General features: G+C 43.1%; 1 protein-coding gene across 7 annotated transcripts in view; it reads right to left on the bottom strand.

Annotated features, from left to right (window-relative positions):
• CCDC171 (coiled-coil domain containing 171) overlaps window positions 1–18,424 on the bottom strand; it is a 215,273-nt gene that overhangs the window by 108,809 nt on the left and 88,040 nt on the right. For all 7 annotated transcript variants that reach the window (XM_053370260.1, XM_053370256.1, XM_053370261.1 and 4 more), the window contains 5 exons: window positions 14,150–14,657; window positions 11,968–12,084; window positions 6,541–6,767; window positions 5,715–5,897; window positions 3,256–3,441 (listed from right to left, as the gene is read on the bottom strand). In XM_053370260.1, coding sequence (XP_053226235.1) covers window positions 3,256–3,441; window positions 5,715–5,897; window positions 6,541–6,767; window positions 11,968–12,084; window positions 14,150–14,657 — 1,221 coding nt within the window. The remainder of the gene's footprint in view (window positions 1–3,255; window positions 3,442–5,714; window positions 5,898–6,540; window positions 6,768–11,967; window positions 12,085–14,149; window positions 14,658–18,424) is intronic.

Raw genomic sequence — 18,424 nt, 5'->3', positions numbered from 1 at the left:
ATCAGTCTCCTCTATCCAGAGGCTTCCGATAACTAGTTAGGATGGAATTATTTCAGAACCTGGGCTGTAACAATTGGGTCCCCTTAGCATAGTTTGCTTGGGTTTTGCGGCTTCCTTTTCTGAATTCTGCTGTTTGGTGTTTTATCTTTAATTATTATATATTATATATATTACATATATTGTTTATGACTGATGGTGTGCTTTGAGTGGCCTCCTGGAAAAAATCTATGTATTTAAAAATATTTAAAATCAACACAACTTACCAAAAAATTTCTCTTGAAATAGCGCCTACAAATGTACTTTTTATATGCTATGAATGACCACACATTCTAGAAAGAAGTAGATGTTTCTAGTACTAGCGGATAGGGAAAGCTCAAATTACTATAAAGCTCTAAAACAGTATAGATTCCGTTCCCATAAGCACCAAGTCTTCTTTTTCTTTGCAAATGGAGACAGTTGGACTATCTCTTACCACCTAATAAAGGCAACAATCTAAGAACAGTGCTTAGCTCTGAATGACCTTGAAACATAATTGGCAAGCATGCGTGTCTCTACGGTATATGCCATTGGGTAGATAAAAAATATATGGGATTATAATCAAAACTGATAAAGCTTCAAAATTAATCAAGGGTGTTTTAAACTTCTTGATGAGAGCAACAGAATGTAATATGGCGTAATTGTTAATATATGTTGCATGATTTCCAAAACGAAGCGGTCAACGTGCAACTGTAAACTATATTCTCGGATGCCTTTATTAGCATTTCCTTTTAATCGTGGATTCTTGGGAGTCACTGCAAAACCCTTGTGTGATTTTGCAAAAAGGGAAACTGACAAATCATCAGCATATGTCACTCCAGTATTTTGCACATGTTTGAATTGGTTTATGTGGCACTTGTATTGCACATTATGTACATTTATGATTACTTTTTTCATGTTGCTCACTTTGATACGTTTCACAGGAAGCATTTCGTTAGCGAATTGAAAGAAATAAATGCTTGCAGAACTTGAGGCCTGGTTCTCACAGCCTGGTAAGCCAAAATTTACTAGGACTCTCAGAGAGAAATGTGCATCCTTTTTGCTTCTTTCCTCTTAGTTCAGCACGGCAGTTAAGCCAAGGTTTCACGTAAGACTCACAGCTAAGCTCTCTTCTCCTTAGCCAAGGTTTCTTCTCGGTTGTATCTCATAATCACAGGGGAGACAACTTAACCATGATCTATGTTTGGACAAGGGATGCGGGTGGTGCTGTGGGTTAAACCACAGAGCCTAGGACTTTCCAATCAGAAGGTTAGCGGTTTGAATCCCCGTGACAAGGTGAGCTCCCGTTGCGCTGTCCCTGCTCCTGCCAACCTAGCAGTTCAAAAGCACGTCAAAATGCAAGTAGATAAATAGGTACCACTCCAGAGGGAAGGTAAATGGTGTTTCTGTGCGCTGCTCTGGTTCGCCAGTAGCGGCTTAGTCATGCTGGCCACATGACCCGGAAGCTGTACGCCAGCTCCCTCAGCCAGTAAAGAGAGATGAGCGCCGCAACCCCAGAGTCGGCCACGACTGGACCTAATGGTCAGGGGTCCCTTTACCTTTTTGTTTGGACAACACAATACGCCAAATCTCGACTTAGCTGCTGGGGACGAACAAAGCAGCTGCAGTCTCCTCCCTGGCAGCCCATAGGTTCACACTAAACCATGGTCTGGCTTAGTGTTAATACTGAAGGCATCTTAAGTATCTTCCTCATATGGATGGATTCGGAATCCATTTTTTCAATGGGCGAAAAACAGCAAAGAGTCTCATTATATCTCTGCACCACCGAAACATGTTATTAGTGGCACTCATGTCCCAGAAACAGTAGCATTCTCACTGTTGAACAGGCTGCACCCAGGCTTCCACAGTTGCAGCAATGAAGCTTCTGCAGCCCTCCACATTTAATTTTAATGCAGAAGGAAAAACCATCACCAGCTCCTGTTTTGTGCTGCGGGGGGCGAGGAGGGGGTGAACAGCATGGCCCAATTGCATATGAATGTTTGACTCTGCTGCAAACCACTCCATGGTTTGTGCAATGAGTGCTATGGCAATTGTTGGAAGAAGGAAACTGGGTTTGAGATGAACTCCTAGGCACAATTCCCTGTGCTCATTTTGCTGGACAGAGCTTATTCTGTTCCTTTCCTGAGAGCATCAATAGGCAGAAACTGCATATTATTTTCTTCCGTGGGCATAGATTCCTTAATTTTTAAAGAGGGGGCAATATACTGCTGTCCATTTTGGGTCAAAGCAACTGTGGACTTTGGGCTTTAAAATCTCAGCTGTGCCCCTGAGCAACGCCAAAATACCCCCACCCCCACCTTACAGTGGGCGCACGGAGGCAGGGCTGGATTTAGGTTTGATGAGGCCATAAGCTACTGAAGGTAATGGGGCCCTTTAGATGTCCAGCTGTCCTTTATCAACAACAAATTGCCACTGCTTTTTGGTGTTGAAAATATGCTATATGGTCATTTATGGACCTCATAGGTATTTAAAGCCATTTGCACATGTAGAATGTAGGCACCCTATATACAGAAATGAGCAAACCAGTGATATTTTAGGGAGCAGGCTAGCAAGCGGGGCCCATGACTTACACAAAACACTGTTGCTGTAGGTAGGCTTTATTTTATTTGTTTTTTATCTTATATTTTGGAAATGTATATCCAGGTTTTTCCCCCTTTAAATTTTTTGGGGGCCCCCAAGAGAGTGGGGCCCTAAGCTATAGCTTGTTCAACTTATACAGTGGTACCTTGAGTTACAAACGCCTCAGGTTACATATGCTTCAGGTTACAAACTCCGCTAACCTGGAAGTTACCTCGAGTTGAGAACTTTGCCCCAGGATAAGAACAGAAATCGTGCTCCGGCGGCGCGGCGGTGGCAAGAGGCCCCATTAGCGAAAGCACGCCTCTAGTTAAGAACAGTTTCAGGTTAAGAACAGACCTCCGGAACAAATTAAGTTCATAACTAGAGGTACCACTGTATGTAACACTGGTTCTGCCTATGGCACACTCTCAGCTCAGCACCCAGTGCGGGCGGAATCTGTCGTGCTCTCCTAAATCCACCTCTGGGTCAAAGCATTTCCTCTACTCAAGTGGGTTCAGGATACCTCCCCACACATGGAAACCCAAATTCACACCAAAATGCCTGAACGTGCTCGCCATCAGGTGTTCTCCTGAGCAAACCCAAGTCTTGCACAGAGGCGAAAGTAGCATCTTCATTTGGATGCTGAAAGGCGGGTCTTACCTTTACAGCTTCGCTTAGAGTTTGGTTTTTGTCTGCTTCTTCGCAGGAATGCACTTCCAGTTTATACTGCAGCTCCTGAAGCTGTTGTGCCTGTTCGTTCAAAAGCATTTGCGCCTGCTGCTCCCGTAGCAATGCATTATTTAGTTCTTCACATGCACTTTCAAACCTCTCGCGGGTGATCAATTTCTGATAAAGGAAATAAATTGTGTCCTGTCATGAAACAGCGGCTTTGTTTTATACACTCGACTCTCAGCGTTCCCACTTGCCAATATGCAACATTCTAATGCAAAAGTTTTAAAAACACTCGATAGATCTTGTCTTAGTCGGGACCATTATGCAGTGCTAAATTGCCCTGCGATATTTATTCGCCAGATTCCCTTGGAAACCTGGTGCGGAAGTACAAGCGCAAGGGGAGCTTTTTTCCTGATCAAAAAGAGGTCAGAAAATTATTTCTGCGAAAGGAGATGATTTGAACAAAGGTACCTACATTGTTCCAAACATAACGCCTAAGCTCAGAGCCATACATACAGGCCAAGCCAAGACCAATGACTGCAATATGCAAAATGTTTTAGGGGGAAGAAAGCAATCCTGCTATTGTAGTTCAGCATCAGCAAGCCATCTTCCATAAATTCAGCCTAATCAAAGACTCCGGCTCTCATTTTGAATTCTTCTGGAGGAATATATCACTCCATCTATCACCCAGATTGTAATTTTAGGGACTTGTTCTGAAAGAATGCTGTCCAGAAGAAACAGTGTTTAAAGCAAGGTATTCATATACTTGTGAAATCTCATTCTCGTGGTTGATGGGTCCATAAACATATAAGCTGCCATCTTTTCTTCCTACCGCCCTAAATCAAGTGTTTGCTGTCGGTTCTGTGTGAGACTTAAATGTGAAGTTAGTCGCTTTAATGTTTTCTAATGAAGTTAGCACATCATACCCAATGTAACTTGAAATTTGTCTTTTGCAGAGATTTGTCTGGTTTGTACGTATTAGAATGGATTGGAATCCTTAGTTTGCATATGTATGAAGGCAACTTTTTATTACATGTTCCTTTAGAGTATGATACGGGAAGTTCTTTGTTTTGAGTTTGAAACACCTTGCCTTCTTTAACAGGACAAAATAAACTGTTCCAGTAAAAAAGAAAAAGAAAAAGAACATGTGCCCATGCACTATTGCCAATTTAAATATTGCAAAAGGCAACCTAATAAACCAAAACAGATAAAGGGTAGAGCCCGTTTTGTCTAATTAAAAACAACTACGGTTAAATTTGGGACAAGATCCAAGATTTGAGGTCAAGTTACAGAAGAGCAATTCTCCATCTCCATCTACTGAAGGGGGGATTTCTACGTATGTGCCAGATAAAAATTAATGGGGGGGGGCGAAATACCAAAAATCAGGTATATTAGAAAGGAACACTTAGGGACAAACATGTGACACTTAGGGACAAACATATGAAATAGTTTGAGGTAAAGCAATTACTATCTTGTATGTATTTTACTCTTCTTTGTTTTCCTTGTTGTTGTTTTTTTAAAAAATGCACCACCTTCCTTTATTTCTCAAAGGGAAGAAAGATGGTCAAGGCAACTAACAAGCTGAATGAATCTTACAGATCCACCAAGCCTTTACAGACCACTGAGGAAGTGACAAGACCACCAGGCCCCTGAAGGCTTTTTTCACCCCTTACAGAATTTCGGCATGGGAGACACTCCAAATTAATGTTTAACCCGAGGTCAGGTTGCCACAGGTGACAACTGCACACGTGGAACTTTCACTACAAACACACCTTCTGGGAATCGCACGAATGGCTGCCATTTCCCACGGCTTCCCACAGCAACCGCACTCCCTACCCCCCCAAACCCTCAAGCATTGTGACTGTCGTATATCAGGGTTACTCTAACGTAGATCAGTACGTGCTAACTCTAACACTGAAGTGTCTTGACACATAGGTATCTTATAAAATGTGAAACAGCACTTATTCCGTTGAGCGTTTCAACAGTTGGTAGCGACGTGGCTGATAAGGAAAGCACAATGAATACACAGATCACTTTGCTTGAGTGATGCTAACATGCAATTTTAGCGTTCAGACTTCAGTTCTGCACAAGCATAATATTTAAGGAACTGGAGGCGGGGAGGAGGGAATTGGCTTTGTTGACAGATCAAACATCATTATTTACTCAACCTATTTTATCTTGCAACATAAGGAACTAATCATATGGAAAGAACCACTTGTTTCTCCGCTTTTAATATACCTGAATCACAGCAGGGAGACATTTACAAGACATGGTTTTTGTGTGAGCATGGGCAGAGTGGAAGGAAGGGGGGAGAGAGAGAGAATGCAAGAATAGATGGATTTTATTATTTGGTTTTCTAAGGAAGGCTGAGTGAAAATGGAGCAAAAGGAAACCTCTCCTTTAGATGAGGGTTATTCCCCCCCCCCATCTAAATCAAATATACTTACAGATTGCTTAAATGCATTTAATTGCTCTTGCAGGCTCTGGGCTTTGTCAGCCTCGTTTCTCATCTCATTCAAATTCCGTTTGAATTCTGTGAGCTCTAAGCGGAGTGACCGCCGTTCCACTTCTGCTGTATGTAGCCTTTGTGTAAATTCAAATATTTGCCTCTGCAAGAATGCTATGCTTTTCTGGTAGTAAAAAGGAAGGGGGGGGAGAGGAAACAATATTGTTAGCTGCGCTGATTAGGCAATAAATCAATAGCATTTAAAGCATGGGGAAATTAAAATGAAGCATGTTTTCGGAATTCACCCAGAAAAGTGAAACATTCTGAAAGCTTCTATTGCATGCTCCTGAAACAATATGTACAAACAGAGGATATATTCCAAAACTCAAAACAAGGCAGAGGTCCGTGTTGAGGAAACATTTATCGTATTTTTGTATCTATCGCACATGTACTTTTGTAGTAACACACAACCCAAGTATGCAATAAGTGATACTTAAAGCACTTTTACAATTAAAATCATGGACTGCTCCTTAAAAGATTTGCTTTTAAAAAGAAGATTGTGCCTTGCCTTGAGTGCTAATGGCTGGGAATGAAGTTTTGTTTTTAAAAACAAGAGAGAAAGAGAGAGAGAGGGAGAATATCAAAGCTAGGTACGGTTTGAAAAATACACTCCCTTTCTTGTAATTTTCCAATTTTACTTTTAAGGCAGAACACTCTGATGCTACACAAACTAAGTGTTGCGGGGCAGAGAATAAAAACCCACGGACACCTGAAAGCAAATTCCCCGAGCACAGTAGCTGTTGTATGCTAATTGCTTTCATACAAACCGTAGCAGGGGCTCTATCATTGATGCCTGCTTTAAGAGCCTGAGCGTTTATTTTATGGAGCCCGCGAGCCAATCTCTGAACCAAGGTGTCTTTCTCGATGTAGGTAATGCTCTGGCGGCCGTCTGCTACGGCAAACTCCATCATGATGAAAAGTTTGTCCATGAGTTTCGAAAAAGAATTCCTCGCCGCACTGATAAGCAAATGTCCGGAAAGCCACGAATTCAGATCTTGAGGAGGGAAAGAAGGAAAGTCCATTAAACAAGCGGATTTGGGGCTACCTCCCACTGAGTACATATAAATTATGGAAATACTTCATATAGGAAACAGTGAAACACAATGCATCGGGCATTTTAACATACAGAATTCCATACCCCCAATATGGAAATAACCAAAGGTTCCAGTTTTATGTAACTTTAATCTTAGAGACTGAACCCTATGGAACACAGAAGTGCTTACTTCTGAGGAAACCTGCTCGTGATTCTGAGTAATTCCAGACCCTCCAAATGTCCCTATTTTCCAGGAACAGTCTCAGATTTACAGAAACCATCCCGGTTTCTGATTTGATCCCAGAACGTCCCGCTTTTCCTTAGGAGTCCCCTATTTTCATCATAAAAATGTTGGAGGGTATGGAGATATGCGACCCCTCCAAGCCAAGGAGATAAGTAACTATGCAACCTTTAGAAGACATCTGAAGGCAGCCCAGTACAGTGGTACCTCGGTTGTCGAACGTAATCCGTTCCGGAAGACAGTTCCGACTTCCAAAACGTTTGACAACCGAGGCACAAAGGGTGGTCGGCAAAGTCAATGGGAAAAATAGAAAACCACACAGTGGAAGCTGTTTGACTTTCGGGTTCCGAATAGTTTAGCTTCTGAGATGCTCAAAAACCGAGGTACCACTATACTGTGGTACCTTGAAAACCGAGGTACCTCGAAAACCAAGGTACCACTATACTATACAGTGGTACCTCAGGTTACATATGCTTAAGGTTACAGACTCCGCTAACCCAGAAATAGTGCTTCAGGTTAAGAACTCTGCTTCAGAATAAGAACAGAAATCGTGCTCCAGCGGCGAGGCAGCAGCAGGAGGCCCCATTAGCTAAAGTGGTGCTTCAGGTTAAGAACAATTTCAGATTAAGAACAGGCCTCCGGAACAAATTAAGTACTTAACCCGAGGTACCACTGTATAGGGATTTTAAAAAAAATGTTTAATGTTTTATTATGTTTTTATATATGTTGGAAACTGCCTAGAGTGGCTGGGGAAACCCAGTCAGACGGACAGCATATATTATTATTATCGAATAGGATGTCCCTATTTTCATTGGAGAAATGTTGGAGGCTTTGCAGCTCATGCTCCTTAGTGCATGATTGTTCAACAGAATCCCACTGTTTCTTGCAAAGGGTCTCCCCTAAAAACTTCTACATAAAATGCTGCGTAGACCAACCAACCCCAAAATACTCCAAGAAGAGGAGTAGTCTATTGTCTACATAGGTACTTGTTTGATTCCGTGTTGGGACATGGCTCACTGTAACTCTTTAGGTAAAAATTATGTTGGCCAATCTGCAACAGGGCAATTCTGGTGGATGAAAGAGAATCTCTCCAATTCCACCTTTGCACACAACAAACAATTATCTTAACTTCTGGTGAAAATGTACGTCCATATGCACGGACAGACTTTGCCACAGGAGAAATAATGGCTTTGCTAATGAGAATTGGTCTTTTGCTCTCTTCTATTAGTGCATCTTTTTCTTCGTCTTCCTTGCATTAATCCACAGGTTGCAATATATGACACCCCAGACCTGTTGGATAAGCAGACTAATAACCACTTATAAATATCAGTGAATGTGTTACAGATTCAAAAGTAGAAGGTAAGTCGCTGAAGCAAATTTATAACTGTTTTCCTTTCTTTCTTGACAGCTTAGATGTCTAAATCATTTGCTGCTTAAAACTACTGAGGCTTGGTACCTTAATGCCACACTATTTATATTCCAAGACAAGAGAATATAATTTACCTTATTCCAAGGCAATTAAAATTTTACAACTACAATTACTTATTTCCCCAATGGATTTTGGTAATCATCCTTCTCATATAATGGGCCTAAGGCCCCAGCACACCCAACATGTTCTGCTTACTGCTAGATTCGTCAGGTCTGTAATTAATAATTGTGTTTAATGTTGATAAATAAAATTGTCAGTGCTCCTACTACTAATTGGTATTCCAGATAACGGTTAATAGGTTTATTTATGCCTTAATAAAAGTCTTGTAATTTAGTTTTCCCTCTGCAAGTCAGGTCTTAATCTGTCATTACTTGTCTTACGATACTATCAGGGTAAGATGACAACCATGGCAGAGCTTATTTACATTCAGGAGAATACCAGATCTCCTGTTGCTGCAGAGAATTAAAATATTTGTTCTGAAGTTTAAAGCAAAAAGCCTATCGAGGCACATTTTTAAAGCAAGCCATCTTTTTTTCTCCCCTTTGCTTGTGAGAACAAAAACAAAGGATTTCAGGCAAAATAGAATAGGAGTACTACTCCAAAAATATTATTTTCAACTGCAGCCAAAGGATCACTTGAACTAATATGAAGTAGGATACAACTGGAATCAAAGTACTTTATGTGAAACAATAAGACCATCATTGGTTTCTCTGTATCAACATTGCGCCTGGGCCCGGTTCCAAATAACTACTTCAGGTACGCTCCCCTCCAGGATATAATCCCCACTGGGATTTTTTTATTTCGGAAAAAAAATCATTTTGATAATGAGAGCTCACATGTCATATTACACTGAAAGTCCCCTTGGTTTCAGAAATATGCTTCATGGGGCAGGATAGAGGGGCTGTTCTTCGAGCAGTGCATATTAAACCCCCTTGGGCATGTAAAAATAGTTGTGGGGGGCTCTTAGCCATGATGTGGAATCAGAGGTTTGGGGTATGTAGAGGCTGGTGAAACCAGACTATGGTTTTAATTTTGTTTCCATTTAATTTTTCTTGGCCAGAGTTGTAGTTTGAATTATCAAGTGCCATTGGTATAAAAACATTTGATAGACTGCATTGTAAGGTAAAGGATGCCTGGATGATTAACTCCAGTTGAATTTGACTATGGGGTGCAGCGCTCATCTCGCTTTTAGGCTGAGGGAGCTGGCGTTTGTCCACAGACAGCTTTCCAGGTCATGTGGCCAGCAGGACTAAACCGCTTCTGGTGCAACGGGACACCGTGACGGAAACCAAAGTATGCGGAAATGCCGTTTACCTTCCCGCCACAGCAGTACCTATTTATCTACTTGCACTGGCATGCTTTCAAACTGCTAGGTTGGCAGGAGCTGGGACAGAGCAACAGGAGCTCACCCTGTCGCAGGGATTCGAACTGCTGACCTTCCGATCAGCAAGCCCAAGAGGCTCAGTGGTTTAGACCACAGCACCACTCACGTCCCTACATAATGCATTGTATTCTATCTCTGTTATTTAAAATTAGAAGTCTGAACTTTATATATACACATAACATTCGGGCTAATGCTATACCAGTCTTCTTTCCCCCACCCCCCAGGATTGCCAGAGAGATTTTAAAAGAAAATAAAAATATTTCCAGGATGGGAAAGCACACAGTTTCTAAAAGCAAAGCTTCACCTCTGGTTAATTTTTAATGAATAATGGTTCTGACTAAAACAAAGAAATGTGCGGGGATAGAATCATTCACGGCTTTGAAAGGTGAAACGAGAATACAATTCAATTCCACACGGTACTGTATTCTGCTGTATCTATAACCGGAGGGAAAAGAATATATACACTCTGAGTACCTGGCCACAGACTATCAAGGAATTACAGTAAAAGCACTAAATAATTTATGCGGTGATGAGCGTGTGAGAATTGTCCTGCACAAACACAGTTACAGTGCAAAGAGCAAGCAAGTCTTTATTAAACAAATGAAGCAAAAACCAATGAAAAGTGACAAAGATTACTCCAGTGACAACGGGAAGGATGTCTGGTGTTTTGTTTTTTCCTTTGCTTTTTAGCAAAACAGAACAAGAAGGAAGGACTTGAGTCTTTACTAATGTTTGTGTGTCCAAAAGTTCAAAAACTCAGCTTAATCTCCAAGTGATCACAATACGTTCAAATAAATCTTACACGCTCGTTTCCTCTAAGCGCCACTGTTATAACTGGCTAAATGTCGACACTCATGTAAAAACGAATTCTAAGCCTTGGGTCCAAAGAGATACTTTGGGTGCAGCCGTGGAACTGGATAGACCCAACAGGATTTTTCTTTCTTGTTGGACTACCAAGCCATATTAAACTGATTGGAAGTCAAAAGATGTGGTCAAGCACAGTCGGTTGCTGTTTAAGAAAGCTAAACCCCAAAGCTCCCTTGAGTTCATGGAACAATTGTGCTGTTCCTTGAATCAGGGTGCATGCTGCAATTGTTACCTGAAGATGTTTAGTATTTTCCCATGGTTTGTGGCATGTGGCTCGGGAGATGTGCCACACCAGCTTCGGGGAAACAACCCCTGGCTGAGAACCACAAGCAATGGCGTAAGTGGATTCAATCTTATGGTCAACACCAGAGTGCAGATGCTGAGGCAACCAATTAACAATTTCTGCCTTGTTCCTGAGTGTCAGGATCTGAAATCCTTGACAGCATATAGCTAAGGCCATGTTTAGCCACCTTATACCTTAATTCGTTCTGGAGGTCCGCTCTTAACCTAAGGTACCATTTTAGCTAATGGGGCCTCCCGCCGCTGTGCAATTTCTGTTCTCATCCTGAAGCAAGTTCTTAACCTGAGGTACTATTTCTGGGATCTTCCTGCAGCTAATGGGAAGCCGGCCAGTGTCGCGGAAGGCAGTCCCCGCTCTGCTCCGTGCCAGTTTAGCACGAGCGGGCAGTAGGGGTCCATGGGCCGGTTAAATGACCCCCATGGGCTTCTTGTGGCCCATGAGCCTTAGGTTGCCGACCTCTGCAATAAAACATCAAACATTAAAAACTTTCCTAAACAGGGCTGCCTTCAGATGTCTTCTAAAAGTCAGATAGTTGTTTATTTCCTTGACATCTGATGGGAGGGCGTTCCACAGGACAGGCGCCACTACTGAGAAGGCCCTCTGCCTGGTTCCCTGTAACTTCGCTTCTCACAGTGAGGGGACTGCAAGAAGGCCCTTTGAGCTAGACCTCCGTGTCTGGGCTGGATGATGGGGGTGGAGACGCTCCTTCAGGTCTACAGGGCCACGGCTGTTTAGGGCTTTAAAGGTCAGCACCAACACTTTGAATTGTGCCTGGAAACGTACAATGGCGGGCTGGCTCTACAGGATCACCCCACCAGACTAGATGCTACAGTTTACCGCTTATAATTAGCAGGGGAAATGTACCATTTGCCCCCAACGTATTGTTTGAAGATTCAAGATACCTAGGATATGATCAGCAGAAAAAACGGAAGACGTTACCTGTCTTGTTAACCACTTCTTGTAGCTCGACCATTGAACTGAGGACAGCGGCAAGGAGACTAGGACTGGTAAGCCAATTGAGCGCTTGAAGAGAACGGACGTGTTCCTTCTGTTGCTCTGCATTACAAAAAAAGTGAAAACAATCCAATGGTATCCCGTAGTATTAGATTAAAACACATTTGGGGTGAGGGAGATTGCTAAAACAATCACTCGGATTTGGAGGCTGCTTGCAAAAACCACACATTTACTCAAAGATGTTAGTAACATGTTTTAGCTGCTTATACGTGGGCAAAAGGGTTAAACCCAACTCCTCCCAGCACCATGATCCTACTCTCCAAATAATGCCTCCACCCCGAAGCTGTTCAATAAAAATAAGATATACAGGGTTGAAAACGTCCCACTGTCTAGTCGCCACGACTACCCCAATATTGCAGATGTGGAACTGAAGTTGAAAGAACAGTGGTTCAAGACCATCTAGGGAGCTCACAGCTCAGGAGACATTTAACCCAGAGACTTTCTAGTCCGTAGCTCACACTCTTTAGCAAGAAGAATAAGAGTTTGGATTTGATATCCCGCTTTATCACTACCCGAAGGAGTCTCAAAGCGGCTAACATTCTCTTTTCCCTTCCTCTCCCACAACAAACACTCTGTGAGGTGAGTGGGGCTGAGAGACTTCAAAGAAGTGTGACTGGCCCAAGGTCACCCAGCAGCTGCATGTGGAGGAGCGGAGACGCGAACCCAGTTCACCAGATTACGAGTCCACCGCTCTTAACCACTACACCACACTGGCAAGCAGGGGAAGGGCTATAAGCTTAGAAGTAGAGCACATGATGGTGGGCTGGGAAAACACAATGGCTACATTATTACATGAGCACTGTTCCACAGCATTTGATATTTTCATTTACATACATTCAATCGAAATAAGATGGGTTTATGAAGCAATTCTATATCCTCCCACCACACTGACGAAGAATTCTACGAAACAGTAGTCAATATCCGGAATCACTGTTCAGTGTTGGGAATCATATTTGCTGAATACACAAAGCTTCACAGCTTGTCTTTCATCGTACAAAGTCTGGTACCTTGCTTCATTTAAAGATTTTCAGAGACTTTGAAATTAAAGATTTCAATTTTTGACTTGTTATGGTTTGAAGGAATTCTATAAAAGATTGTCTACTGCGTATCATCGTGTTGCCTGGACATTGCTGATGTCAGATAGACAGGGCTGAGCAAGACGGACCAGAGGCCTTACTTGGGATAAGGAACTTCCTGTGCTCTTATGCTACGCTCATGCTACACTAACTCTTAAAAATCTGCAAACGTTCCAATTATTAATCTCATGGCAGTTCAATTCAGATGTGCCAAACCATAGATTACAACTGAAAATGCCTTCCCTCTGGTTACCATAAAACAACTTCCATGATTTCATTGGTACAGAGCTCCGTGGGACAACACAAAAGCCCGATCTCCTAACCATGGTTAAGACATGTGCCATAGGCTTGCACGCTCCCATCTCGTGCTTTAAGTCCTTCACGGATTGTTTTAACCATGGAGAAGCAATGGCCATGGCTAAAACTAGCCAGCAGAGCTCACACAACAAGATTATGAACCGGATTTACAAACCCTGGATTTGAAGGGATCTCGTTTGTGTTAACCATGGCTGGCCCTGGTGCAGGTATCATGCTACACCATACTACGGAACAAAAAAACATGGAATGGAGACCTGAATCAGGCATAGGCAACCTCAGCCCTCCAGATGTTTTGAGACTACAATTCCCATCATCCCTGGCCACTGGTCCTGTTAGCTAGGGATGATGGGAGTTGTAGTCCCAAAACACCTGGAGGGCCGAGTTTGCCTATGCCTGACCTGAATCCACATGGAAAGTGTACTCTGCATTTCCTAAACACAATCAGGTCCGCAATGGATCACAGTCAATTCAGATTCAGTTTACCATCAGTTCAGATGGGTGTGTGTGTGTTTCCTGTGTATTTAACAACGTCTCTGGGGGTTTGGGGCTCTTTTAATTAACACGCTAAATTTGGTCTAACAGCTTAAACTTAATTTCCCCCCTCAAATTATAAAGCCTATGCCCCCCATTGCCTTGGCATAATATAATTGTTATTTAAGTACTGAAAGTGCAGTTTGACACCAAACATATAAATCACCGGCTGATTATCTTACTTGACAGGTTCTGCACATCCTTGGAGTCTCCTGCACAGACTAAGATTCCTATGCCTTCTCTGAAGCTGTCCACCCAGGAGAAAAGGGAGCTGCAAGACTGGCCCAGCAGCTGAAGCCTCTTGGCTGCCAGCACGGCAATGACACCCTTGCGGAAGAGGTGGATCATGCTGCCGCCATGTTTTTGCTTCTTCGCCTGGCCGTCACTCGGCTTCCTTTCCTCGGCCTCGGACAAAACGTTGGCCAGAGTCCGGATCTCTTGCTTGAAAACATCACAGGTGTTGACTTGATCTTGGAGGAAGTCCCTTTGGGTCGATAAGGTGCACGAGCGGCTGTAGAGCGCATACAAGGCTCCAGAAAGCAGTGCGCACGCCGCCAGAAGAGACATGTGCTCTTTTTGGTTTTGAGTCAACATGGTCTTAAAGTGCGAGTTCTCAAAGAGCAACTGCTCCTGCCTCTTTTCGGCGGCGGCAAACTTCTCTTTGGCTTTCTCTGCCATTTCTTGATATTTCTGCAAATATGGGAGGAGATATGGGTTTCTAGGAACAGAATCAACCGGCAGCCTCTTTATAAATCGGGAGAAATGGCAGAAGCAATGGGGCACACGGCAAAGTCCAGAATATCAAAGCCCCAAGGCTGCTGCATCGCTCTGTAACCAGCCCATTAAATCCAACCTCTGCAAAGGCATGTTCAAAATTATGAGCTCGCTAAAGAGCGAATGAAAGTGAAGCTGCATTTTCAAAACAAAACAAAACAAAACAAAACACCAAGCCCTAATCTCATATTCCAAACCTATAAAAGTCAAGATGCTCATCAGTGGAAGAAGAGAAGCAGCGCTGTCCTTAAAACATGACACCAGCAACTGTTTAAAAGGGCTTTACAATAAATTTTATATAGAAACTGGATAAATATCAATTTGGATTACTACAAGGACTTTACAACAGCCATATTGCACTGTCTGAGTGACTAAAAGTTAAAGGCTGAGCTTGGGAAAGAAATTTGGGGAAAGTTACATCCTACAAACAGGAAAAAACTATTCTGGAATGAATATGTTAAATATTTTGAATAACTGTTGCTACAGATAATTGTCAGATAAGGAGGTGGGAGTTCTTTTTATCTATTTTTCTACTGTCTTCCATTATCTTAGTTATTTTTTATGTTTCCTCTTTCTCTTTTCTATATCTTTGTGTTCTGTAACCATCATGAGTATTCCATTTGTATTTTCCTCCTCTTTGGTATTCTTTTTTTGATATATTGCTTTTTATTATCTTTTTTATAACTGCCTTTGGATTTTAGTGCTAAAATTCTTCAGTAGGATTGTTTTAAAAAGTAAATAAATGTCACGCCAGCAATGATTCACAACATACTGCCGGGTCAAAAAAAATCATGAAACCAATATCACAATATGGACTTGAAACCGGTTTTGGATGATAAATATCGCCCAGCCCTAACACACATCGTGATTCGCGATATATTGCCAAGTCACAAAAAAACTATGAAATCGATATCGTGATACAGACTTCAAGCTGGTTTTGAATGATATAGCGCCCGGCCCTAAACTCAACTACTTCCTATACTAATGCTGTGCTAGCCCTGCTCTTCAACTTGTGCTTAGCCAAATGAAGGGGCATAGGAAGGGGGGCGGTGGGGGCGGACCACCCCACATGCCGCTGCGCCACTTTGCCGGCAGCATTCCTCACTTCCCCACTTCCCAGTTTTGACAGATTAGTGGAGGCTTGGGAGTCACGGGCAGGCAGCACATCAAATGTCCGCCATGGGCAGCTCACTCCACCCCTGGCTGCAGGGCGCTCACGCTGCCCTGGGCACCCAAGCAGCTATCCCGTGCCTGGGAGGGCACCCTCTGCGCCACACACCCCTCAGGAGCACACCTGCACTGGGCAGCGTGGGCAAATCCTCTGCTGCTGGCCAAATGTATGCCATTTATGTACCTGCCTTACCTTGTAACCTGCCCCTTGCCCAGGTACTGATCTGCATTATGCATTAAAGCCTTTGACAGCAGCCGGACTAGGAGTTTGACTTCTTTGTCTGGCGCTAAGAGCCAGGGCAAGTGTCGACTTCAGCTTCCAAATTAACTCAATTTTAAGAAAATGAGGGGAGATGGCCCCAAGTTGTTGAGCCTCTCCCCCCACGTAGCTGCGGGCAGGAAACATCCCCCAGATCGCTCCACACTCGCTGTGGCATTGGGGGGAGCCACGCTCCTGCTAACTGGCTGGCTGGCAGTGCACCACTTCTCTCCCCCCACCCCCATGCTACTATCCGTGTATTGGACGACCTCAGTTTTTTGACATGATTTTTGAGTCAAAAAACTTCGTCCAATACACAGAAAAATATGGTAACGCAGGCCAATAGTGCAGTAATCCATAACCATCTTATCTATGAGCAAGAGCAAAGTCAATGGCTTAAAGAACAATTATGCTAGGGTTTTGGTGCTTGTTTTTTAAAGAAAAGAACAGGACACATGGCTGGGTTAAGTTAGTTTAGCAAAAGAGAATAGTAAACCTGGGGGAAAATAGGGAAAACCTGGAGAGACAGAAATAGATAGGCAGCAGCTGGAAAGGGGAAAGTAAAGGTGATCTTTTAATTACTTTGCAATCAACCCCCTACTTATATATTCACAGATTAATTATGTCTCAGGCAGAATTGTATTTTCAAAAGAACGCTCTTTGTATTATTTGATCAATCACTTATTGCTTTATTCTTCACATACATAATACCTGATATTCCAACGAATGCTCAAAAACTTAATTCGGACAAGTTCGTAAATTAATGACTGAATAATAAGCATTGTGAGATTGAAGTCACAGTAATACTTTGTGATACGCATACACACAGAGCGAGAGAGAGAGCACAGCATCTCTAACTCGTTCAGTCCATGAAAGTGAGCATGGATGTAGATGCCTATTGCAAAGTTTCAACATAATAAAAAGCTTTGTATGCAGTATTTGCATAAGTTAAATTCATTCATGGCCCTGATTGCCAATTCACTAGACAGACTAACAGTTTGCCTTTCTATTGAATCGGCATCCTGGGCTATTAATACATTTATCTACTTTATCTAAGCTACGTTAGCAGAATGGAAAATGAATATTTTACCGTCTCAGGAAATTACGCATCATCGGCAAGCCTAGCCTATGGGATGCCCATTGCTGAACTACAACTCCCATCATTCCTGACCCTTGGCCACAATGCTAGTTGAGGCTGATGGGAGCTGCATTCCAATACCCTGCATTTTTAAACATTATTCACAATTACGAAAATGCGAGTGGAAGTGAAAATTCGCATAATTCAAACTCACAGAAAGGAAGCATTACAATAGTAAATTAACCATTGAACACTAAAAACAGGTAGCTCTCTTCAATGACTGTTTCCTTGCTTCTATTTTGGCAACCCTATCAACCGAACTGTCAAAAGAGAATTGCAGAGAAAGCTCTCCATGGAGATCTTAAGGTGGTTAAGCCTTTCTTGACTTGTAATAGGCATGCTTCATTTTTGCAAAGCCACTTCCAACCCTAGGTAGGAGGTGGTGTTGCGGGCTTCCCGCCCCCAAAACCCGCACGGAGGCTGGTTCCCAGCTCTGCGCATACAGGGGGAATCCTCTGCCGCGTCATCCCCTGGCCAGCCTATCGCCTGGCTCAGGGGGCGTGGCTTGCCGCATTTAAGGCAAGCGCGGCCTAGGAGCTTCCTCTTTGCCGCCAATCAGCTGGAGAATTTCCCACCCACCCTCCCTTTAGGTTTCTCCTTTGACCTTGCTATGGACTTCGGTTGGTCGCCATTAAGGGGCCTAGTAGGAATTTTTCCACTTGGCAAATTGGCACCGGCCATTTGGTTTTTTTGCCTACCTCGTAGCAAATCGTCACAACTTCCATGGTTTGGCAGTTAGGCATTGGTTGGGGTATTGTTATGTAGATGAATGGGGGGAGTGCCATCACCTCCCCCGGTTGCGAAGGGTAGCCCGGTAAAGGACTCCGGGGGGCATGGCCACATCCGAAGCCTATGGAGGCCAGGGCCCAAGGCATGCCCCTGAGCGGTGACCCCAGGGGAGTGCCTAGTTGATGTGCATCAGCAGGGCTCCCCCTGCTAGTGTTAACCCTTCCTGGCCTCTCAGACAGACGGTCTGAAGCCGGAGAGTTGATTAGGACTAATGCCTAAGCCAATACTGCTCATCACCTGTAACCAATAAAGTTGTGGCCAATTTTTGCCCATTAACCTTAATTATTGTGTCTCGTGTCTTTATTTCTTCTGGTGGGAGGCGGGAAC

The sequence above is a fragment of the Podarcis raffonei genome, chromosome 17 (assembly GCF_027172205.1).
Source record: "Podarcis raffonei isolate rPodRaf1 chromosome 17, rPodRaf1.pri, whole genome shotgun sequence".
In the NCBI taxonomy this organism is placed as follows: domain Eukaryota; kingdom Metazoa; phylum Chordata; class Lepidosauria; order Squamata; family Lacertidae; genus Podarcis; species Podarcis raffonei.
This window is presented reverse-complemented; position numbering and strand designations above follow the sequence as displayed.